The sequence below is a fragment of the Quercus robur genome, chromosome 9 (assembly GCF_932294415.1).
Source record: "Quercus robur chromosome 9, dhQueRobu3.1, whole genome shotgun sequence".
NCBI lineage: Eukaryota > Viridiplantae > Streptophyta > Magnoliopsida > Fagales > Fagaceae > Quercus > Quercus robur.
This window is the reverse complement of record NC_065542.1, coordinates 41,282,128-41,306,217: the sequence shown is the minus strand read 5'-3', so window position 1 is coordinate 41,306,217 and position 24,090 is coordinate 41,282,128. Positions and strand designations below refer to the sequence as shown.

The 24,090-nt window shown below is 39.0% G+C and overlaps 4 protein-coding genes across 4 annotated transcripts; 2 read left to right on the top strand and 2 right to left on the bottom strand.

Moving 5' to 3' along the window:
- The first annotated feature begins 4,226 nt into the window (after positions 1-4,226).
- LOC126698403 (protein KINESIN LIGHT CHAIN-RELATED 1) lies at positions 4,227-8,311 on the top strand. Its single transcript, XM_050395590.1, has 2 exons — positions 4,227-5,973; positions 7,812-8,311. The coding sequence occupies exons 1-2, from the start codon at positions 4,280-4,282 to the stop codon at positions 8,050-8,052; spliced, it is 1,935 nt and encodes a 644-aa protein (XP_050251547.1). The 5' UTR covers positions 4,227-4,279; the 3' UTR covers positions 8,053-8,311.
- Positions 8,312-9,972: 1,661 nt separating this feature from the next.
- Positions 9,973-11,268, bottom strand: LOC126698402 (RING-H2 finger protein ATL16-like). Its single transcript, XM_050395589.1, has one exon. It carries the CDS (start codon positions 11,105-11,107, stop codon positions 10,007-10,009), a length of 1,101 nt encoding a protein of 366 aa, XP_050251546.1. The 5' UTR covers positions 11,108-11,268; the 3' UTR covers positions 9,973-10,006.
- Positions 11,269-18,655: 7,387 nt separating this feature from the next.
- LOC126701047 (uncharacterized) lies at positions 18,656-20,741 on the top strand. Its single transcript, XM_050399190.1, has 3 exons — positions 18,656-19,468; positions 19,561-20,253; positions 20,622-20,741. Exons 1-3 carry the CDS (start codon positions 18,656-18,658, stop codon positions 20,739-20,741), a joined length of 1,626 nt encoding a protein of 541 aa, XP_050255147.1.
- An 886-nt stretch (positions 20,742-21,627) lies between these two features.
- LOC126698401 (uncharacterized) lies at positions 21,628-22,526 on the bottom strand. Its single transcript, XM_050395588.1, has 2 exons — positions 22,395-22,526; positions 21,628-22,285 (listed from the first exon to the last, which is right to left on the bottom strand). The coding sequence occupies exon 2, from the start codon at positions 22,265-22,267 to the stop codon at positions 21,740-21,742; it is 528 nt and encodes a 175-aa protein (XP_050251545.1). The 5' UTR covers positions 22,268-22,285; positions 22,395-22,526; the 3' UTR covers positions 21,628-21,739.
- Positions 22,527-24,090: the final 1,564 nt, after the last annotated feature.

Below are 24,090 nucleotides of genomic sequence, written 5' to 3'. Positions count from 1 at the left end.
AGCAAGATATCTTTAACAAAAATAAATTCAACTAGATAAAGAACTAGAGTAACAAGGACAGGAAACAAAAAAAGAAAAAATATGACTTAACACTAGGTATAGACATTATAACCAACTAGAGAAATCCATCGCAAAGATTCTGCAAGGTTCCTTAAAATAAAGTTGCATGTTATTGTGAGTTCTCACAATGCATTATTTTTCTATTGAATATCACTAGCAAATTTATTCAATGTTTTGCTTCAGTTCAAGATGCCAATGTTTCCCCAAGAAAAACTTATAAAACTCAAAATTTAATGTGAATGTACAAAAGCTTCAAAAGCTAAATTGCTTTTGTCAAAATTTGTAAATCATTTGCTCAGTATGCCCAAGTTCTTTGAGTAAGCCAATCAACAATAACAGAGATAATAAGAAGAGAACCCAAGTTAACAAACTATTAGCTTATGTTGGACACCAATAAAACAGCAGAACTTATAGTTATGTAACCATAACAAGAAATATGGGAGAGCTACAGAATTTATAGCTAGGTACAAAAATAATATCATTGTTTAGTCTATTTTTCTTTTATCCCACAAAATACAGAACAAATTTAGCAACAAAAGATCTCACAAGAAAAAGAATCAATGTAACCAATGTTGACAAAGTGGCATTAAAATTAGTACCATGCATTTTTAACCAGATTTCAGAAAAAATATAATCGCTGTTAAACATAGATATATAAATATAATAGTTATACACAGCTAAATTTCAGAGAAGAATAATGGTTGTTGATAGCCATTGACAACCAAGGTAACTAGAATAAAAGGTCTGTGTGCTCCATGATCCATCACACCCTTTCATTAAAGGAATTATGTATAACAAACTTCATGGCTAATGATCTGCATCTGTAGCAGTTTCTGAGGATGCCAGGACAATTAAAAATCTGAAAAGTTAAATTTTGTATAATTAAGAATTTGCTCATCTGTGCTACCCATTTAGTTTCTTCTAGGGATAATTACAGTAAACCCACCTAGGGTTTGGTCCGTTTTCACTTTGCTTACCCCTGGTTTAAAACTTTATACTTTGCCCACCTGAACTTCAATCCGTTACCCATTCGTTACCCACCTTTGGCTTTTCCGTTAGAAAACAACTTTTACAAACAAAACATAACATAACACGAATCAAAAAGTTAGGGTTTGAATTTTTTTGAAAGAGCTTGGAGGGTTTTGTGTCTCTATACAAGCACAAAGACAACAACACATGTTTCCAAAGTTGAGTTCAAGGGTATGGTTCTGTGTAATGATCTATTTCTTTAACAATTAACATTAATCTTTCTTGTAAAATATTTAGCATTGGAAAAAAACAAAATCATGCAATAAAATTATAAATAATAAAGATATTCTTTGAAGTTAGCATTGCACTAATTGAAAGCAAAAAAAAAAAAAAAAATACTAAATTTATTTTTCTGTTGTGAAGTAAATTCTAAATTTCTATTTTTTTTGCCAAACACCTCAATGGCCCCCATCAAAAAAAAAAAAAAAAAAAAAAAAAAAAAAAAAAAAAAACCTCAATGGCCAAACCAAAATAATAAAAATAGAGGTATGAACACTCTTCACTCTTCAAACAAGCAGTGGGAGCAGCAGACAAGGTACAGCCAAAGCCATGGCAGCCAATTAGATCTCTCAGGCCGTTCAGTCCTTGTTTTGTTTTGTGCACCACATGCTAGCAGAAGCGAGCAACGACTCAAACAGAGAAGGCTCAAACAGTAGTAGCGACCCAACACCAACGGCCAAATAGCAACGACCAAACACCAACGGCCAATTGGACCATCGTGTGATGGCAGTTGCGAGCAACGGCGAGAAGGCTCGAGATATATGGGTCTGGGGTTTGGGCGAAGAAATCCATGGCTAATCCACCTTTCTCTAGCCTTTGCTGGAACTCATTTGAAACCCTTTGATTCTCTCCTACTACTTTCAATCTGTGAATGAGATTGGGTTTTATGTTGGGTTTGGTTTTGGGGGTTTGTTAATGGTGGGTTTGGGTGAATTTTCTAGAGGGTTTTCTTGCGTTGGATTAAGTTTTGGTTTGATAAAGGGGTTTGATTGAAAGGTTGGGATATAAAAATCTGAAATGGGTACAAAACCCCCCTTCTTTGATCTTGTTTGTTTGAGTTTTTTATGTTATTTTTTGTTTTTAGAGGAGAGAGACATAACAGTGAAGATAAAATACATTTTTACCCCTGGTTTTAACAGAGGTGGGTAACGGATGGGTAACAGATTGAAGTTCAGTTGAGCAAAGTGTAAAGTTTTAAACCACAAGTAGGCAAAATGAAAACGGGCCAAACCCCAGGTGGGTTTGCTGTAATTATCCATTTCTTCTATATCTAAGAAGTGACACTCGATATGAATCATTCAACACAATAAAAGCATGCCTTTTTAACAACACATCTGCAAGAAGTCTTTAAAGTCAATATTATGTAATTACCTCCTAATGGAAATATATGCTGGCAAAATTTTTCTGTGAAAGCTTTTCAATGTATTGAACATTCATGTTTTGGTCAAATAGCTCATGAAGGTTCAAACTTTCATCATTACGAACCTAATAATAAGCCCATTGAATACAAATTAAATTGATTTAAGCATTTTTAAACAATTGACAAAAATGCAGGCAATATAAGACTTGATTTCAATTCCTAAGCTAAAAACCAAAACCATAAAAAATAAGAGAAAATAGAATTAAATTCAGCACCAATAAATCAATCAACAAAATTGTGACACCATTATTTACATTCCTTCCTTTCCTAGCAACCAAACAGAGTTTATTAAAAAAATAGAGATAAAAGAAAACCTTCCGAGTGGTGATCTCCCTCTGAACCAAATCGACAAGGCTAGCTCATCACAACCACCACCTTTGATGGTGGCTTATTCTCTCCTTTGACCAAAATCTCAATCTCTTTCTCTTTCTTTGTCTCTCAATCTCATTTCCCTCCATAGATCAAACCTGAAAAGGCATCAACTTCTCTCTTTCCCGATTTTCTCCAAACCCTAACCCTTAATTTCTCTAATCTGGGTTTGAAAAGCATTAACGTCTCTTTACACCCGATTCTCTCCAAACCCCATTCCTTACTCTCTCTCTGAACTGGTGCGAGTGTTCGGGGGTCGAGATCTCAGATGGTGAGTTACTATTTTTGCTAATGGGTCTGAGTTGGGTATGCTAGAAGTGGAGACGACAGGTTGACGGAGAGGCAGAGAGCGTGGAGGTTAAGAGAGAACCTAGTTGAAGTGAGAGAGAGAAAAGAAAGAGTTTCAATGAAATTCAAATTTTGGGAAGCTGAAATGTTAGAATTTTTTTTTCCAAATAACATTAAAATCAAAAAATTTAGTTAGTTTTCACGTTTCAAAACAATGCTAGAAACTAGCATTTCGAGTGTCTAAAACTCGAGTTTGTGTGAGCGGAAAAAAGTCCACATGGAACTCGAGTTTTTAAAACTCAATTTCCTGTGTGGAACTCGAGTTTTAAAGACTCGAGTTCCATAAAAAGGTTTCACCACATATTAGAACACCAAAACAGAAACACAAAGAACACCAGAATAGAAACACGAAGGAATAACCAACAAATCAGAAGAAACAAGAAGGAACAACAAATTTGAACAATAAATCAGAAATCCCAAATTAGAAACACCTACACGAACCCAGATCTCCCTAACCCAGGAGCAACGGAGGCAGTGGCAGCGAAGCTCCGTCGTGTTCTTTATCGTGTTCTTCTGTGGGTTCCCTAGGCATTGTGTTCTTCCATGGGTTCTTGTTCTTCCTCTGTTCTTCCTCGTCAAATCATTCCTCAGTTCTTCATCGTCAGATCGTTGGTTCTTCTTCAAGTCTGTTCTTCGTCGGGAGATTGTTGGTTCAAGTACCAAAATCGAGTCTAAGAGACTTGGTTTTGATTTTTAGAACTCAAGTCTTAAAAACTCGAGATCTACGTGGCATTTTCTGTCCAACTCATCCAGCCAAACACTCACTTTGTGAGTCTTTGAGAGTCGAGTTTTAATTTGGATCTCAAGTTTCTAAAACTCGAGATGCTAATTTGCTTATACGTTTCGAACGCATATTTACTTACTACATTGTGAGACACGGAATGCCAACCTAGACAGGTGAGGTGTCAAAATAATTAGCCATTGGATTAAATGGAAGGCTGGGATTTGTCCTATTGCACGGGAAAAAACCTCTGCGAGGGTTTAACTTAAGCAACGCAAATCCCAAACGATCACTCCCAAAGCAAATCCCAGAAAAACTTTTCCAACTACACCATGAGAAAAGCTCCAATCTCATATCTCTCACACATCTCTCGTCATAAGCCACAGTCCTTTGCCCCTTTTCTTTCCAGAAATTACATTTCTGACCCCTCTTCTCCTCCTCCTCCTTCTTCTTCTTCTTCTTCTTCTTCACCATTAGTCTCACACACCCATCTCAAGCCCTGCGCCAAAACCCATGTCTTATTCTTCAAACCCAACCAATTTAGAAAAAACCCATTTCGAAATATGGACACTCTTGTTGAGAGACCAACCCAATTGTCCTCTAGGCAGAGAAAAGTCAATCAAAAAGCTGAGCTTGAAGAGGCTTTTGAGTCTGCAAAAACCACTGAGGAAATGCTCAAGGCTTTTAAGGACATGGAGTCAGCTTTTGATGAGGGAGAGCTTGGGTTGGCTTCCTTGAAACTTGGCCTCAAATTTGACCAAGAAGGTGAGGACCCTGAAAAGACTCTATCTTTCGCTAGTAGAGCTTTGAAAGCTTTGGATAAAGATGATAAACCTTCTTTACTTGTAGCCATGACTTTGCAATTGATGGGTTCTGCTAATTATAACTTGAAAAGGTTTAATGATAGTTTGGGGTACCTTAATAGGGCTAATAGGTTGTTGGGTAGGCTGGAGGAAGAGGGTTTTAGTGGTGAGGATGTTATGCCGGTGCTTCATGCAGTGCAGCTTGAGTTGGCCAATGTGAAGACGGCAATGGGGAGGAGAGAGGAGGCTCTTGGGAATCTTAGGAAGTGTTTAGAGATTAAGGAGGCGACTTTTGAGAAAGATAGTAGGGAATTGGGTAAATCACACCGGGATTTGGCAGAAGCATACGTTGCAGTTTTGAACTTTAAGGAGGCTTTGCCATATTGCATGAAGGCGTTGGAGATACATAAGAAGCAATTGGGACAGAATTCGGTGGAGGTTGCACATGATAGGAGGCTTCTTGGGATTATTTATACTGGGTTGGAGGAGCATAAGATGGCTTTGGAGCAGAATCAGTTGTCACAAAAGGTTTTGAAGAATTGGGGTCTTAGTTCTGATTTACTCCGTGCCAAGATTGATGCTGCTAATATGGAGATTGCACTGGGGAAGTATGACTCTGCAATTGAGTCTTTGAAGGGCGTTGTTCAGGAGATGGATAAGGGTAGTGAAACTCGGGCAATGGTGTTTATCTCAATGGCAAAAGCGATGTGTCATCAGGAAAAGTTTGCAGACTCGAAAAGGTGTTTGGAGATTGCTTGTGGAATTCTTGACAAGAAAGAGACGACATCTCCAGTGGAAGTTGCTGAGGCATACTCGGAGATATCGATGCAATATGAAACTATGAATGAGTTTGAAACTGCAATTTCATTGTTAAAGAGAACATTGGCTATGCTTGAGAGGCTTCCACAAGAACAGCACTCTGAAGGAAGTGTTTCTGCAAGAATAGGATGGTTGCTTTTGCTGACAGGCAAGGTGCAACAGGCTATTCCTTACTTGGAGAGTGCAGCGGAAAGGTTGAAGGAAAGCTTTGGTTCCAAGCATTTTGGCGTGGGTTATATCTACAACAATTTGGGGGCAGCATATTTGGAGTTAGATAGACCTCAGTCAGCTGCACAGATGTTTGCCGTTGCAAAGGACATCATGGATGTATCACTTGGTCCTCATCATGCAGATTCGATTGAGGCATGTCAGAACCTTTCAAAAGCTTATGCTGCCACTGGAAGGTGAATTCTTTTCCTGGTGTCTGGTTTCATTTGTGTGTTTATATTAATTAATTGGTTATTGAAATCGCTTGCATTTCTGAATATATTAGATAATAGGATGACTTTTTTGATTCTGTGAAGTCTTATAACTTCCTTTCCTTGAGGCTGATATCAAAGGGAAACTTCATCTGTGCAATATAGAATGAGCAGTTTTGTAGGAATACACACACACACACATCCGTTTTAAATTAAACCCCAAAATTTAGTTTCATCAAGTGTCCACCCTATAATTTTAAATTTGTTGTAACTTGGACCCTTAGTGATCTCTATTAACTAATAGCAAAGGAAATGCACATAAGACCAATCTGGACACTAAAAAGCCTTTCACTTGAATGCCAATTGGTATTTTAGTGTTAGAAAATCCACAACAAAACAAAAACGTCTTGAAAAGATTGTTTTTAATTAATTAATTTCTTTACCCCTCTCCCTTCCAAAATATGCATTTGAGTAAGCCTTAATGCTATCTTTTGTGTTAAATTACCAAAAATTATTTTTTTTTCATTGATTGTTTACTTATCAAAAAAAGAAGAAAAAAGAGAAACCATATATGGTTCACATGGAGGAATGTTAGTATCTAGGTAGGTCCCAAATGCAATGTACGTCATTTTTGTTATTATAATTAATTGAGACTCACCAAGGTCCTGCATTTTAGAGAAAGAATGACCACTTATGCAGCCATCCAATAATACAGAGTGCTTGAAGCCCCAACCTTTATGTCATTGTTACCTTTTGTTTCCATCAATTTAGGTTTTGCTTAGTATTCTCAGATTCAAAATTTGAAAAATATTTACTCCCAATTAATATTTCTTTCTAATTAGTTTTCTAAATTTTTATTAAATTAAAGATCCTTGAATTTTCTTCCCTTGCTACTTTTCAATTTGTGCTAAATTACACCATGTCCTCAAATGTGCATGTCATGAACACCATGGCTTTAAGCTTTTTAGTTACAACAACCTGATGCTATGCCAATGAGCCCTAGCTTAAATGAAATGTGCTTCCTTTGACAGCTAAAAAATCCACTAAACTCACAGGGTGCCTATGTAACTTGCCAATAAAAACAATGTGGGGAAAAACCTGATGCTACAAGGATAGGAGTTGTATTGCCTGCATTGTTAGTATGTTATGCATATCTTCCTCATACATGTGGCCTGCGCTCTATGACTAATATTCAGTTTAGTGGATTTTTTAAGCTAGAAAGGTCTGATAATGTATTTCTCTCAGAGATTTGTGATATGTGAGTAACTTTCATTCGAATTAACAGATTTTATCCAGCATTCTTAATTTGATTGTTTTGCTTAACTTTCTTCTTTCATGGCTTATTCTTATCCCACCCACCCCCCCCCCCCCCCCACAAAAAAATAATAATAATAATAAAGAAAAAGGAAAAAAATCTATGGCTCATTTCTATATCCATTGATTTCTTCTATTTCTATTGCTAAATTTAATCTGCAATGTAATTAGGTTTGTTAAGCAATCCATATTCTTTTGACACCTTATCTTGGGTTATTCCTATCATTTGCTCATTGTGTATTTAAGTGAAGATTAGTACAAAAATGCATAGATGTTCAGAGCAAATGTCATGTCTGCATGCATGTATTCATCATGGGAGCGGTTAAATAACATGAAAAAGATTCACAATATCCTTATCCTTGAATTTACCTAACTCCCCACCCCCCCAGTAAAATAAAAATTATTAAAAAACCATGAAAAGAAGCTTTTAAGAGATTCCCCCCCGCCCCTTTTTATCTATGACATTAGGGTTGAAATTATGAAGATAATTTACCTCTTGTTTCGTGCAGCTATGCTTTTGCAATAGAATTCCAGCAGCAGGTTATTGATGCTTGGGAAAGCCATGGCTCCAGTGCAGAAGATGAATTCAAAGAAGCCCATCGACTTCTTGAACAACTAAAGAAAAAAGCCCGAGGTGCATCCCCGAACAATCATCCTGTAAAGGCCTTGCCCTTACCTCACACTATTGTCTCTTCTAGGAGCTCAGAAACTGATATTCCTGTTAGTCAAAATCTATCCAGCACAAATTAGAGACTCCTTTCCTAAACTGATCTTTTACGTAATCTAGCACATTGTTGCACGGTATTACCTTTTTTTTTTTTTTACTGAGCATTATCCCCTAATTTTTGAGGGGCCAGTTGTTGCTTTTTGATATACTCAAAAGTATGTATGTAGCTAGTGATTTAAGCCACACAATTTTGCTATTTTTGAAACCTGTTGTTGTGCCTATATGTAGCGTACTTAGTGATTTTTGTTACCTAAATTTGAAAGTATACTATTTTTTTTTTCATCTCTGCTCATTCCAACCTTGATGTTTACAAAAATGAATCCAATCTTAATGATACTGAAAATTATATAATAAGAGAGACTACTTCGTGTTATTACTGCCATTGTATGAACTTTTCGCATTACATATTGTGACTCTGCAAACGGATCTGACTGGTGACTGAAGTTTGAAAACTATATTAAGGGTTCTTTCACTACATGCAGTATCATAGGGCTATTTGTGGCATTGCAAAGACCGTTTGAGAAAGTTCATTGTTAATGTCAGGAGTCTAATCAGACTAATGTACTTCTCCTAGTGGAGTCTCACCTTTTATTTTATTTTTTTTGGTTACCCGAAAAAAAAGAAAATTTTCTGGGAAGGGGATGACTCTCTAAGGAACCAATACTTGAGGGAACTAAATGGGAAAGGGGGTTGTATCCTGTGGGTTAATTCATAGTCTGACCTTAGTCTTACCCAGTCCCAGAGCATGAGTGGTTTCGGGCGATAGGAGGAAATTCTGAAATAGTGCCAGTGGATTCTTACTTGGCACTACATAAATTTAAATTTAAATAAGACTCCTTAATGACTGCTCTGCGCCACATTGTCACTGTTTTGTGTGTCGGGTAGGACAGCAATGGATTGTATGCCAAGCGTGCTTCAGTCTGGTTTTGGTTGTGATTGTGACCCATCTGTTGGCTATGATTATTTTGAGAGGTAAAGAAACATCGTTGGTAATGATAATGAAACTCTGGATATCACTTGGAATATCTTAATGATGTTTCTAGTTATGATGTTGTCTAGTATACATCTGCTCTGTTACTTTCACTTCTCATTTGTTTCCTGGGGAAATATAGAAGGAAAAATTGATTATTAATCACTGTTTTTGAAAATTGAGATATGCTGACAACTTATTTTCTTTTTAGTATCGAAACGAAACATAATTATTAATACGTACGGATTAAGAAAATACTAGTGGATCTTTTTCCACAAAGATAAGCTTTGGGTATGACCTCAGCAGATTAGCTTGAGTATATTTGATGACCAATTCTTAAAAAGGCAACATGCAGGGATTTGGAGAATGAGCTCTTTTTTTTATTTTTTTTTCCTTAGAATGTTAAATTGAGATTAACACGCGCACGCACACACTGTTTCTCATTCTGTTTTTTCCCCCTCCATTCTTTTCAAGGAAAAAAAAAAAAAAAAAAAAAATCTGAGACACAGGAAATGTTATGCCATAATTAATTGAAACTCGACATATATTATAACTTGTGCACCTTACCAACGTTAATATAATTGCTAACAAGAAGGAAGATATTGGAGACCATTTCCAGGAAACCTTTCTAATGATTTCATTTATGGTTACTCATTGTATATAGGTCCCGTCTACTCTGACTTCCATTGCGTGTGTGTCCAACTATTGATAAAAGGAGAATAAAAGCAATCATTCTCATTCATGAAGGAAGTAGAACATGGACGATCTAATCAACCCTTAGATGTTTAAGCAATGATTCTCTAACCCATGCCTAAATTTCAGCAATCCATTTGTGTCTAACTTTTCTCACTATGTATGATTTCGGCCTAAAATCACTCTACACTCGTTTCTTCTATTTGTGTAACTATTCAATTGCCTGTTAAAATCTCCAACATGTCCACCCTAAAACCAAAAAATGAACAAAATAAATATGTGAAAATTGAAAAAGTAAATAAAATTAGGTCTTATTACAGCTCACACTCAATAGGAAGAATTGCATTTCTAGATCCTCGGCCATGCCTAAATGGGAAGAACGATCTTCGACCTCTGCTATCACAATCTTCACTTGTACTAACCTCGTTGTGATGCATTTTTTGTTGAATGATTGCTTGAACGGTTAAATAAAGATGTTGATCAGCTGCAGAATCCATTGAGAAAGATCTCCTGATGGGTTGAATAGAAAACTGATCATCTTTCTTTCTTACATCAATGCACTCATCTCCCATGATTGAAACATGGTGGAACTTTCTTGGTTTTAAGTTTTCATGCTTCTTTTCCAACTTCTTTGGTGAATGACTTCTAGGCTGCACTGAAACTTGAAGTGAATCATTTCTTTCTTGTTGCCTTTGTGGTAATGTAACTTCATCTTCTCCCCCCAATTCAATAACCAAAAAGTCTTCATCACTACTCATGTGGCTATGGGACAGGGGCTGAGAGTCTTGTGGTGAAGAGCTTGGTGCAATGATCTGATCAATCCGACACCGGCTTCTGCCTGAAATGCTTGATCTGCAAAGGGGACAATTGGCATTGCTTTGAAGCCATATATCAATGCAATCCAAGTGGAATGCATGGCTGCATTTGGGAAGAACTCTAAGCATATCTTGTTCTTGAAACTCATTCAAACAAACTGCACAACACACTCTTTTCTCCTCGTCTTCTCTTTGGAATTGACATGTTGGGATTTCACGAATGACCGATTCATCAAGTCCATGATTCCACATTGTTGGAGACAAGGCTATGAAGGGATCTTCACTTTCTTGGACTCGCAGTACAGAAAACCATCTCAGCAGATTAACTTCTTGCCAGTTTGAACAGCATTTGGTCACAAAAAGAAAGTAGCTAACTAGTAAGAAAGCTGTGGCCATGATGCATAGCACAGCAATGGCTAATATAGGAAAAGCAGACTCTGAAGTAGGCTGTGCTGGCTGATGAATTGGGTTTGCCTGGTTTTTTATGTGTGTGAGAACCTGAGATCCAAGTTTGTAGAAGCGCTTATGGTTTGGTGCCATTAGCAAATGGCTTGAATGAGAGATTGGAGATGTTTGAACAAAAAATGAAGAGGAATACATGGGGTTTGACTAATGGTTTTACTAAGATCTTGAATAGAAATACTCATACAAGTGAATCAGATACAGTAATATATATTCAGAGAGAGACTTGTGGAAAGAGACAAGAGCTTATTGGGAGACCCCAAGTGGAAGAAAATTGTGGGGCTGTAAACTTTAGTCAAAGATTTATTTGAATAAAAAAAAAAAGAACACATTGAATGAATGGGGGGGATCCTATAGAACATGCACATGTGCTTTCTATTTTTTGGTATGCATAGCCAATAGCCATAGACATACACGGAGATCACTTGGAGAGAGATGGCCAAGGGTTTGACTTGAAGGCATTAATGTTAGACACAGCCTGAGCTTGAAAATTTGGTGAAGTTTTCTTTCTGAAATATTTTATATGTAGTGTCGGTCTATTAACATGGAGATCTTGTGCAGTTATAATCTTCATAAATTAAATTGGGATATCTAGCAAATTCTTGGTGTGCTCGTCCCATGTGATATTTGACCTCTACAGGATCAGCAAGGGTGACAAAATGTGACTTCCTTTAGCCTTTCCCATTGATAATATTACTATTATTTATCTGGACAGGTTTAATACATTTGTAGTCCGATAACGTTGCCCATAAATCATTTTACTCTTTGAAGTTTGAAATTTGTGATTTTTGTCTGTTAACTTTATTTAAAATTTATTATAGTCCTTTAATTTTGAAGTTGGTCATAAAAAATTTGTAAGGTCATAATTTGAGACCCAAGTCTTAAGTGTATGGGGTCTTGGTCCAAGGGGCCCAATACAATGAATTTGTAAAGAATGGGTCAAAAAACTAGATTCTAATAAATTGGACAACGGCTAGTGTTGAATTGCATGGCGTTCAAACATGAACCAAGGATGCTGATATCAATAAATTTTTTTCCGAGGAGGTTAAATGTGGATATAATGATCACTCTCGAATATGAGAATGGTTTAGGTTTCTTTTCTCTCTACCTTTTCTGATCCCTCCCCATGAAAGGGTCCTTCACCTTATATATCCTCCTTTAAATAATCTTCACCCTCCACTTGTTGATCATCCGAAACCCTACTTGAGTGATTGTCCCATCAAACACCCTCTCTAGCTCTCTATGAGTTGCGGTAGTCAAGATAACACTGTTCAGAGGTCTTCTCCACATAAATGCGGCCAGAAAAGTAGCTGCAGTGCATTTAATGTGGTGGTGACAGCCTTCTCTTAGATATTTTTAGGTTTTCTTCCTTCTAATGTGTCCGCGAAGTACATCTACGTCATTGAAGCTTCTTGGAAGGTCACTTTAATTGCTGGATTATATATTTTGAACCCTATTCATTAAGTCCGAGAAGGATGTACTCCTCGGACGACCCTTCATTTTCTCTATGCTGATGGGACCTGGTCCGGGAATATCTCATAATTATTTGCTTCTCCTCAGACCCATTTGTGTCCTCGGATAAAGCCCAAGGCCCAATATACGATCCTGGGCCCTTGCCCCTACAATAGTCCTCAAAACTTTGATTTTTCTTCCGTCCGAAGAGAAAAGTGAGGTTTTGATTTTCTAAGAGCTAATATCATTTGAATTTGTTGACCGCACATGTGAAAGTTCTGTTTTTTGTGCATTATGATTACACCTGACGCTTCGCAGCCCACGAAGTGTCATTAATTGCTCCAAGCAGTGTGTTGTCCCCTAGATCCAACGGTGAAGCTTAGATCCAACGGTTGAGCCTCTTCTTGGAAATTTGAGCAGGATAACTCTCACTCATTTCCACTCCCTATATAAAGCCTTGAGGGAGCTTATCTTCCCTTTACTTTACCAATCTTTAAGCTCTCTAGTGATCTCCAGCACTCTAACTCACAGAATTCTCTAAACTGCAAAGCTTTTGAATCCTTTTTTTTTTTTTTTAGATCTCTTCGAAGGTCTTTTAAAAACAACAGAGATAAACACACTTATTCCCGTAAGTTCTTGTTCTTTTATATTCTCCCTTTTAATCTCAGCCATCCTCCTCGGCCTTCTTTCTGCGTCATTTCCGCTCGTTCAAATGGGTAGATTTAAGTATTTGGTAGATTCCCCGGCTAGCATGGAGAGCTTTAGGGCCAGGTACCATATCCCCCCAGGAGTAGGTCTACAGTACTGTCCCCCAGATAGTGTACTTATAGATAGAAAAGAGGGTGAAGTTGTTATTCCAATAATCGCCTTTATAGAGGGAGGAATGACACTTCCTATGGGTAGAATAACTAGGGGCTATCTGCTCAATCATAGGTTATGTCCACATCAATGTGCAGCCAATATGTTTAGGGTCTTAGGATGTGTAGATGCGTTAAACGACCAAATGAACCTTGGTCTTACATGGCACGATGTTGCCCATCTGTACGAGTGTCACTCCCTTTCAGAAGGATATTACCTCAAATCTCGGTCCGATGAGGTGAGGCTAATATCCTGCCTCCCAAAGTCCAACAAAGGCATAAAGGACGATTACCTAGTTGTTTTTGGGGGATGACATGATGGTCTTCACTACCTAGTTAGGGCTGGAATACCAGGTTGGGTACCCTAAGACTGGGTCTCTCGACTGAGACCTTAGTTTTCTGAGCTCTCTCTATTCATTTTTGATAGTTTGCCTCCTCGGATAATGTTCATTGTTGGTTTAACAATGTTTGCCTTCTCGGGTGTTTTTGCAAATAAAAAGCACGTTTCTCCGAAGCTTAGCTTTGTAAACGTCTCCGGGCTTAACTTTTTGCTGAGGTCAAAGATATTCGTGAGCGAGGATAATCAACTGCGAGCCGCTCACCTAATCCTAGGTTACAAGCCTTTGTCGCGCATCTACCAGGACGCAGGCCAAGCGCTAAGAGCAGGTAACCCCCGCCTTGCTAGGATAGACATTTCGAAATCGAGGTTCCTTGCCAGGCGGGATCTACCTCCCATGGTATTACCTGCTCAACAAAATCCTCCGCAATTTGCAATACTGCTCCAACAAGTTCCACTCGCAGCTATAGCAGCAACGGAAGGGATAGCCTCCTCCTTACACTTGTCACTTAAGAAGGAAATAGACAAATTCCATTTTGTTGAGGAGGAGAAAACTCCCAAGAGGCCTGTAAAGATTTTGGACTTCGAGACCAAGTCCGATAGGCTTTCTACAGCTCATTAGCCAGGACAGACCGCTGCTTTCGTTGAAACAAGCTTCGAGGAAGCAGAGGTCATGGATCTTAAGAAGAGGCCGAGCTTAAGGGGTTTGATCACTAACAAGGGTAAGGGAGCAACTCCACCTGAAGCTCCTAAGACCCAAACCTCTACCAACCTTCCTCTTCCCCCTCCTTCTCCTCCTATTGATCAAGGTCCGCGAGTCAATCCTGACCCGAAAAAGAAAAGACCACCTCAGGAGTTGGAAGAGGGGGAGATGCCTCTACAGAGGGGCACGAAGCAACAAAAAACGAAAGACCCTCAAGATAAGAGGTCGAAGTCTGTGGAGAGCTGAGACGACCTTGAGATACGCCGTCAACAGCGCATGTGGGCTCCCATGATAGAGATGGACGGGGCCCCTATTCCCTATGATTCCACTATAAGGGAATCCAGTAGGGGGCACTCCATGTACTTGGCCCAAGCCTTAGAGTAGCCCCTCCTCCTTCCAAAGGATATGGATGCCCTTAGGTGGATGAGGCAGCCTGACCTGTTTATGTCTCTAAAAAGAGACCTCGCGATGGTGAGTATAGTTTCGTCTGCATTTCAATTCATTTCCCTTTTCCATTCACATATATTCTTTAGGTGTAATCCTCTTGTTGTTTTATGCAGGTCACTCAACAAGTCTTTGTGGCCGAAGAATGCGTTAGAAACACCCATAATAAATTCAAGGCCGAGTCTAATTTCCGTCGCGAGGTGGAGAAGGCACTCGGGTCTGTCAAGGAGGAGAAGACCCAGCTGGCCAAGAAGCTCAAAACCTCCGAGCACGAATGTCTAAGCACCGTGGTAAGGCTTAAGACCGCCAAGACTCAGGCTGAGGACTAGCGCAAGCTTCTCTTCACCACGGAGCTGAATCTGGCCACGGAAAAGGCTACGGTTCTGAGCCCGAAGGCCGAGCTGGAAAAGGCTAAGGCAAAGGCCCAGGCGGTCAAGGAAGTTGCTAAGTCCGCAAAGATAGCCGCCTATGAGCCGGGGATGCTCCAGACAGAGCAGAGGTTGGCTGAAGAGGTGGCTGAAGTGTGTAAAGACTACTGCACTGTGACCTAGAACGAGGCCCTTAACAGTGCAGGGGTCCTGGTAGACTCTGAGCTGAGAAGGGCGAACAGAGTATATTTCCCAGAACACATCAGGTAGATCCCAATCGACCCTTCCTCAGCTGCTTTGCCCTTACCTTCTCTTGAGCAGGTCCCCAGCGCTCAGGATCCTCCCATTGACGTTGGGACCTCTACTGGAGCAAATATGGGTAAAAAGGGCCTTCCTCTAGCCAATGATGTTCCGTCCGAGGATACCCTCACTATTAGGGACGTGATCTCTTAGGTTAAGGTAGCCGAGAAGCCTACAGATGGGGATGCCCGGTCCAAGACTGCCACTACCAAGGAGGATCCCCACCCAAAAGAAAAAGTAGTTGTAGGATTTTACTTTTCTTGTTTTTTCTTCCCGAGATTTTGTAGCTTGTAATATATTTTGAAGTTAATGAATGAACCTTTCCTTTTATTCTCCGAATCTTTATTTTTGCGCTCTTAGAATTTATCATTATTATTGTAGACGAGTTTAAACTGTTGTTGCTTTATTTCCAAAATAGCTTATCAACAAGTTATTATTGACTTTCCTAGAAATCTATCTATGTATTAGCAATAGAGAGTTGCTAACCCAAGGCTTTCAACCTTCCGTGTGTTGTCACCTCCTGTTTTACTACCAGCAGACACAAAGGTTAGTACCTTCATAAGCTCGAAAACTGGTGAATGGGACGTTACTTTGCTTGACAAACTCTTCCTTCCAATTGATGTCAATTCCATCCATGGCATCCCCCTAAGCCACCACAAACCGAGAGATCATATAGTTTGGGCCTACACACCTAAAAGAAGCTTCACAGTTGCTTGCTCACTCCCAAGTGCAGGAGATCGTAGCAATATAATTCTCGAAGTACCGAAGTCAAATCACAAGGAGCGAGGTAAATTCAAAGACAATATAATTAAATAACAATTTGGGTGAAGAAAAAAAGTACTTTTGCTAAGTGATTGTTAACAAGAATAATAATAAAAACTAATTTAAATCAATAATGTAAATACAAGGGCATCGAGATGTTTCCTTATATCGATATGAAATTCTTTATGATCTAAGAAATTATATATTTCATAATTTATTTTTCTTATACAATTAAATACTTATGATTCAGTTGAACTGAGACAATTCAAAAACACATAATAACCTAGATTAATAATGCGGTTAGAAAAATTTTCAAAAAAACTCATTCACTTTAAAACCTGATTTCTATTTGAAACTATTAGAAATTCATCTAAACAATAAGAAAAACATGATTGAACTTATTGAAAGCATGAAAGGACTAATACATCAAAAGAAATCTAATTGAACAATCAAATATGTTGTTGATAAAATCCTAGAAAGAATCACATTGAATATTCATACTATATAGAAGAAACATAACCCCTAACCCTAACAAAGAGTTTAGGCTGCCATTAGAGAAAGGAAAATACAAGGTTTTCTCTCAAAAATTCGTCCTGTTCAGCCTCCATTCAAAACCCTAACGTATAAGTGTTCAAAGAAAATAAAACTTTTGATATTTTAAATTTCGTCCAGGTTTACAGCAGTAAATTGTGAGTTAATTTTGGCCTTCAAAAATTGAGAATTTCGAAAAACTCAAAACTGGAAAGTTGTAGATATTTAATTCATGACTCCAACCCATCTGGTCTTGTGTCAATTGGATTTTTGAGGAGAGAGATACGCCCAAAATACTGATAAGTACTCAAATCTGATTTTTCCTTTTCAGATTCTACTTCTTTGATTTCTTTTCCTATTAGGATAATTACACATAACCCACCTGTGGTTTGAGCGAAAATCACTTTGCCTACCCGTGGTTTTAAAAGTATCACTTAACCCACCTGAGGTGTGTTTCCGTTACTCTCCGTAACCCACCTCGGTCTCTGCCGTTACAAAAACACCTTTTAACCCCAAAACATAACATAATGCGAATCAAAACCCCCAAAACTCAAACACTTTTTGAGAGAGAGACCCAAGGTGCAATCAGGCTTGTTCTTCGTGGTTTGGAGCATGTGGAGAGGGAGAAAACACTTGTTTTGCATCATCGAACCTAGGCAAGGTATGTGTGATTGTTTTTCATCTGCATTTGGGTTCTTGATGTCATTTTTTTATGGTGACCCACCCACGTAGTTAGGTTTTGCTATTCATCTGCACAATAAAATTTTTTTTGTATGTTAAATGTGCATTTTGCTATTTATGTGTAGAATCACTTAGGATATGCATTTTGCTATGTTTGTTTCTATAATGCATATACCTGAAAGAATCAAGTTTATTTGTCAATGATTGCACTTGTTTGTGAAGTGTGGGTAGTGTGGTCCCTATGAATTTGTTGGGAATCTGGTTTTGCATGTGCTTTATATGGTCCTTTGTCCGTGTGTTGTTGTCAATTTGTTGGCTTGTTGTCTCTTTTGGCTTCTTGTCACTTTCTGCATGTCAGTGTGTAAACAAATGAACTTATTTTAATTGCAGATGGTTGACTTCACATTTGACCTTGAAATTCATGTTGGGGGATGTTTTGTGGAGGAGCCAACCAAACAATATGTGGGTGGGTCTGTACGTTTACTGACAGAGATTGATCCTGACAAGTTGAGTTACTTTGAAATTCGGACTTTATGCCATCTAGTTGGTGCTCCTAAGGAACACAGTAGATATAAGTATTTAATTCCTGATGGTGATCTACAGCATGATTTAAGAGACATAGAAACAGATACAGATGTCGTAAACATGACTAACCTTCATAAGGCATGGTATGCTGAAAAAATCATAATCTATACTGACATAGATGTGGAGCCATTGGCAGTTGAGTATCCTGATGCAGGGGGAGTGGCAAATGGTGGTGTAGGTGGTGATGGAGGGGGAGTGGCAGATGGTGTAGGTGGTCATGCAGGTGGTGATGTAAGTGGTGATGCAGCAAAGGTTGAAATAGAATTGGATAGTGATGATGATGAAGATGATGAGAATGATGATGAGAATAATGATGAGAGTGATGATGAAGAAGATGTTGAGGATGTTGACATTGATGCAAGAGATGAAGAACAAAATGTTGAAGGAGATAATGATGACGATGATAACGATTGGCTAAATGAAGGCCTAGAGGGGGATGGCTTTGGTGATGATGTATTTGCTGCTCAAAACTCAGCTCCACAAGGTTCTGCTCCCAATACAAACCCAGTATCAAGCAATGCACCCCACACAGCCCCAGAATCAAGCAATGCACCCCACACAGACCCTGAGTGGGCTGAGCCTGCCCTTGAGGATGACTTGGTAAGCATGGATGGGTCTAATGATGAGTAGGTACCTGAGCAAGTAGAGTTTAATGCTAAGAGTGACATGAGAAATGTTGTACTGAAGAAGGAGATGAAGTTCCCTAATGCAAAGGTGTTCAGAGCTGCTTTGAGGAAGTATGCAATCAAAAAACCTATTGACATCAAATTCAAGCTTAATGAGAAGACCAAGATATCAGTTCACTGCAAGAATGGGTGTGTGTGGAGATGTTATGCATCTCAAATAAGTGGAGAGCTAACATTTCAAATTACCTTGACTGATGACTGTACTTGTCCCAAGTCTTTCAAAAACAGCCAAGCAACATCAGCTTATGTTACTAAGAGGTTCATTGAGGATTTTAGCAAAAATCTAAATTGGGAGGTGAGTGGTGTACACAACCATGTGATGCAAAATTTATCTGTTGACCTAAGTGTAAACCAAGTGTATAGGTCAAAGAGAAAGGCAAAGGATTTGATAAATGGAGATGAGCAACTGCAATATGGTGTCCTTAGAGACTATGCACAAATGATAACCACTGTAGACAAGGGGAGTAGGGTTATACTGCAGACAGAAATGGCTGAGGAGACTTCCCAGCCAAAATTTAAGAGGATGTATGTTAGGTTCAATGCTCAGAAGGTAGGATTTTTAGGTGGATGCATGTCATTTATAGGTTTAGATGGTTGTCACATAAAGCACAGATTTGGTGGGCAAATCTTATCTGCCACTGTCAAGGATGCAAATGACAACATTTTTCCAGTAGCCATGGCTGTTGTGGAACAAGAAACCAGGGAGTCTTGGATATGGTTTTTGGAAATTTTTGCTGATGATATAAGAAGGCCAGAGGAGTTTCAGTTGGTCTTCATTTCTGATAGGCAAAAGGTATGCAAGTTTTGTTTTGTTCAGTTACACTTGAATAGTTGACTTTGTTTGCTGAACTAACTTGTTTTGTTTGTTTGTTTTCTTATTTACAGTGGCTTATACCTGCAATAGAGACACTATTCCCTACCGTGGAGCATAGATACTATGTGAAACACATCTACAACAATTTCAAAGTTGATCACAAGGGATTGGAGCTGAAGGATGCATTGTGGAGGTGTGTTGCTGCCACAACAGTAAGGGAGTTTGAGAGATGCATGCAGTACATAAGGGATTTGGATGAAAAGGCATATGAGTATCTTGCAAACATTGCACCTACACAGTGGACAAGGTCACACTTCACTCCTAGGGCCTTAACAGATTGTTTGGTAAATAATTTGAGTGAGTCTTTTAATGCAATGATATTGAAGTCTAGGGACAAGCCTATCTTGGCAATGTTGGAGTGGATTAGGGTTAGACTTATGACTAGGCTTTACACAAAAAGGGAAGGGATACAGAAGTATGCTGGAAAGTTGTGTCCAAGCATACAAGATAGGTTGGAGAAATTGAAGGTTGAAAGTAAGGCATTTAGTGCTACCCTAGCTGGTAGTTTCCTTTATGAGGTAGGCAGTCAGTATGAAAGGCATGTAGTTGATTTGGTGAAGAAGACATGTAGCTGTAGGTCTTGGGATTTAAATGGCATTCCCTGCAAACATGTCATAACAGCCATTTATACAAACATTGAGACACCAGAAGACTATACCCACCCATGCTACTTCAAAGAAACTTACATGGAGATATACAAGGAGGTACTTCCTCCCATGCCTGGCCAGTCAGAATGGGCTGAGACTGGATAGCCTGCTCCCCTGGCACCTCACATATACAAACCACCAGGCAGACCACCCAAGCAAAGAAAGAGGGCTTCTGATGAGCCTAGGAACCCTTACAAAGCAAGTAGACAGAACAGACCTGTAAGATGTGGGAAATGTAAAAAGGAAGGGCATAACTCAAGAGGGTGCAAGGCTGGCATCACTGGGGAGACACCATGGCAGAGGAGACAGAGACTTCAAAGAGAAAAAGCTGTAAGTAATTAGGATTTAAATGGTAAAAAAAAAAAAAAAAAAACTTGTTTTTAAACTTACAATAAACACTGTATTGAAACTGGGTTTTGTTGCAGGTAAGGGAAGGGGTGCCTGCACCTAGATCTGCACCTCAGCCTGCACCTCAGCCACCATCCCAACAGCCTACCCAGACCTACAACATGATGTCTGCCACTCAGCCTTCATCCTCACAGTAAGGAAATCAACCTAGGCCATCTCACAAGAGAGCAGGATGGTTCTCTTCCTCACAACCAGAGTTTCACACACCTAGGGAGACCTGGGATACCTTACCAAGTTCTTCACTGGTAACTTAGTCCTGGATGGTTGTGTAGCTTAGGATATTTTTTAACAAGTGGATCTATTTTTTATTTTGTAGCCTTCACATGCAAATGGGAGCACTGGTGGTATAAGGACTAGAGGACAGCTTGCTGCACAAAGGCCACCAAAAATGAATCCAGTGGGTGGAAAGAGGAAAGAGTAAAGGCAAGAAATGAATGAAGCTAGTGGGTACGCATGCCAGCATTGGAAGTAAAGCTAGTGGGAACATGTGGGCCTTTTGTTTTTTTTTTTTTTTTTTGTGAAGACCACTGTTGGCCTTTTGTAATTATCAATTAGTATAAAAAACAATCACTGCTAGCCTTGGAATGTGCTTTTTTGTAATTATTATTTAGTGTAAAAAACAATCACTGCTGGCCTTGGAATGTGCTTTTTTGTAATTAAGGTACAATACACTCCAGGTTGTTATATGGAAGTTGTGATATTACAGTTTGTATGGAACAATATTTGTCCAAACTAGATTATATGAAAGTTTATTTATTACTACTACAAATTGTGTCCAAGTATATTTTTCTAATAGAGTGTATGGAAATTTTTATTGTGGAATGGTTGTTATGGTATGCACAGCCAAATTATATGGAAGTTTATTTATTACTACTACAAATTGTGTCCAAGTATATTTTTCTAATATAGTGTATAGAAGTTTTTATTGTGGAATGGTTGTTATGGTATGCACAGCCAAATTGATAATTGACCATTACTTCTTCCATTGAATGGTTGTTATGATATGCACAAAATACTCAATAATTGACCAATTCTTCATTCATTGACACATCAAAACATTACATCAGTAGGCTAGTGCTATTACAATGCAAATTCATTAACACCATTGCCATAACTATTTCTACTAACCAATTAACTACTTCAGGGGCAACAATCTAGGTCTCTTCACTCCAAAGAACTCAATTGAGCCAAAACACAACAACATAACAATAACAAAAAAGATCCATGACAAAATGCATGCAGACTTCCACATTCTTTGCTTCTCTTCAGCAAGAATGGCTTTTTCCTTAGCTTTTGCACAGACAATTCGAGTCTTTCTCTCCCTCTCCTTGGCTTTGGCTTCCTCTTCAAGAGCCTTTTCTGCCATTTGCCTAGCTTCTTCTGCCGTTTCCAGAGCTGTCCTTTCCCTCTCATTTGCAAGTTGGAAAGCAGTCTGAAGCCTAGACATCTTCTCTAGAGCCAAAGGTGCAGTTTCATTCCCACGAGGACAGGTTGGGTTATCAATCCAAACAAAGAAAGGACACTTAAGACCAACCTTATAACGGCTACAACCCAAGAACCTCCTCCCAAAATTGTGCAAATTCAAACTTGTTCTCAAAACACAAGTCTGCTCATTGCACATATGTCCACATGAACCCGAGAAATTACCACTTGATGAAGACATCTCAACATAACACGATTCCTGGGAAGTACAAATTTAGACTTTCACACAATAAGTTCACACTTGAACAAAATCTGAAACCCTAAATCAGGAACAAACCCAAATGCAGATGAACAGCAGTCACACATACCTTGCCTAGGTTCGATGATGCAAAACAAGTGTTTTCTCCCTCTCCACACGCTCCAAACCACGAAGAACAAGCTGATCGCACCCCGGGTCTCTCTCTTGAAAAGTGTTTGAGTTTTGGGGGTTTTGATTCGCGTTATGTTCTGTTTTGGGGTTAAAAGGTGTTTTTGTAACGGCAGAGACCGAGGTGAGTTACGGAGAGTGACAGAAACACACCACAGGTGAGTTAAGTGATACTTTTCAAACCACGGGTAGGCAAAGTGATTTTCGCCCAAACTACAGGTGGGTTATGTGTAATTATCCCTTTCCTATTTGAAGCTTCCAAATATGGTAGACGACCCAAGCACTCCGGCTACACCTCTTTAGACATTTAAGCATGGTCTTTTAGCTCCTCTTTAATTCTAGTTTGGCCTCCATTCTCTTATAGACTCTTGTAAACTCATCTTTTTCATACGATTTCCTGAAAGTTGAAAATTACACGTAATGAATGATATCTTATTCAAGAAATTATGTAAAGATAAATAATAGGGACCAATGCAAATCATAACTTAATTATAAAAATTAAGCATATTAATAAGGAGATAACGCTCACATAAATATATAACAAGTATACATTTTAAGACATTATCAATAGTCAATAGCGCGTACAAGGTGGCACTATCTAGGACCCAAAGCTTGCCTACTACGGAGACTTCTCATGGGACAAACCAGAATAGCTTCTGAAGAAGGATCTGGAACCTTCATGTCCCAAACAAAATCAAGATTTTTACCTGGCGTGCTTGCCAGAATATCCTCCCTACAAGAGCCAACCTCTGCCACCGACATGTCCTGGATATATAGCCCTACCTGGTCTAGCCCCAGAGACCACTAGTCACCTTTTCTGGGATTGCACCGTAGCACAAGACACTTGGAAGGCCTCGGATATACCTTTCGATGGACACGGCGTCTACTACAGGGACTTCATGGATCTTCTTTGGCACTTGATCTTCACGCAACACATGGGGATTGAGCTACCAGAACTCACTGTTATGACTGCATGGGGTATCTGGTTTAACAGAAACAAAACAGGAATGGGTGCCACTTGCCAAACTTCTCACGAAATAATGGCAAAAGCTCGGTTCCTGCTCATGGAGTATCAAGAAGCCCATCTTCGGCCCACACAGTTCAAGGATGCCGAAGCCAAGGCTCTGGATGAAGCATCTATCTTTGCATGGGACGTAGGGGTCAAAGATGTCATCTTTGAAACTAACTCAAGCCTGTCTCACATGCTCTTGCCACCCCCACGGATGCCCAGACTTCTATCGCCCACATCGTCACTGGGACACGCTTTCGACTCCAAGATTTTTGTTCTTTTGAGTGCTCACATGTGAGTAGACAAGCCAACAAACCAGCACATATTTTGGCAGTCTATGCTAAAGATATTGATTTTTTTGTAACAGAGATGGAGGAATGTCCACCTTTCATTGAATCACTTGTAGTATGCTATGTTATTATCTTCTTTTGAATAAAATTCACGTATTTCTCATCAAAAAAAAAAAAAACTAGACCAAGGTTTCACCCAAGGGTTCCACCTTGTGTTAACCATAATCTTCGCCTCATTCTCCATCACCACCATCACCATAGCCGATTATCACCAAGTATCTAAACTAAACTCATAACACACTCATCTTTACTGTATTTGTCAAAACCCTGTTTATAAG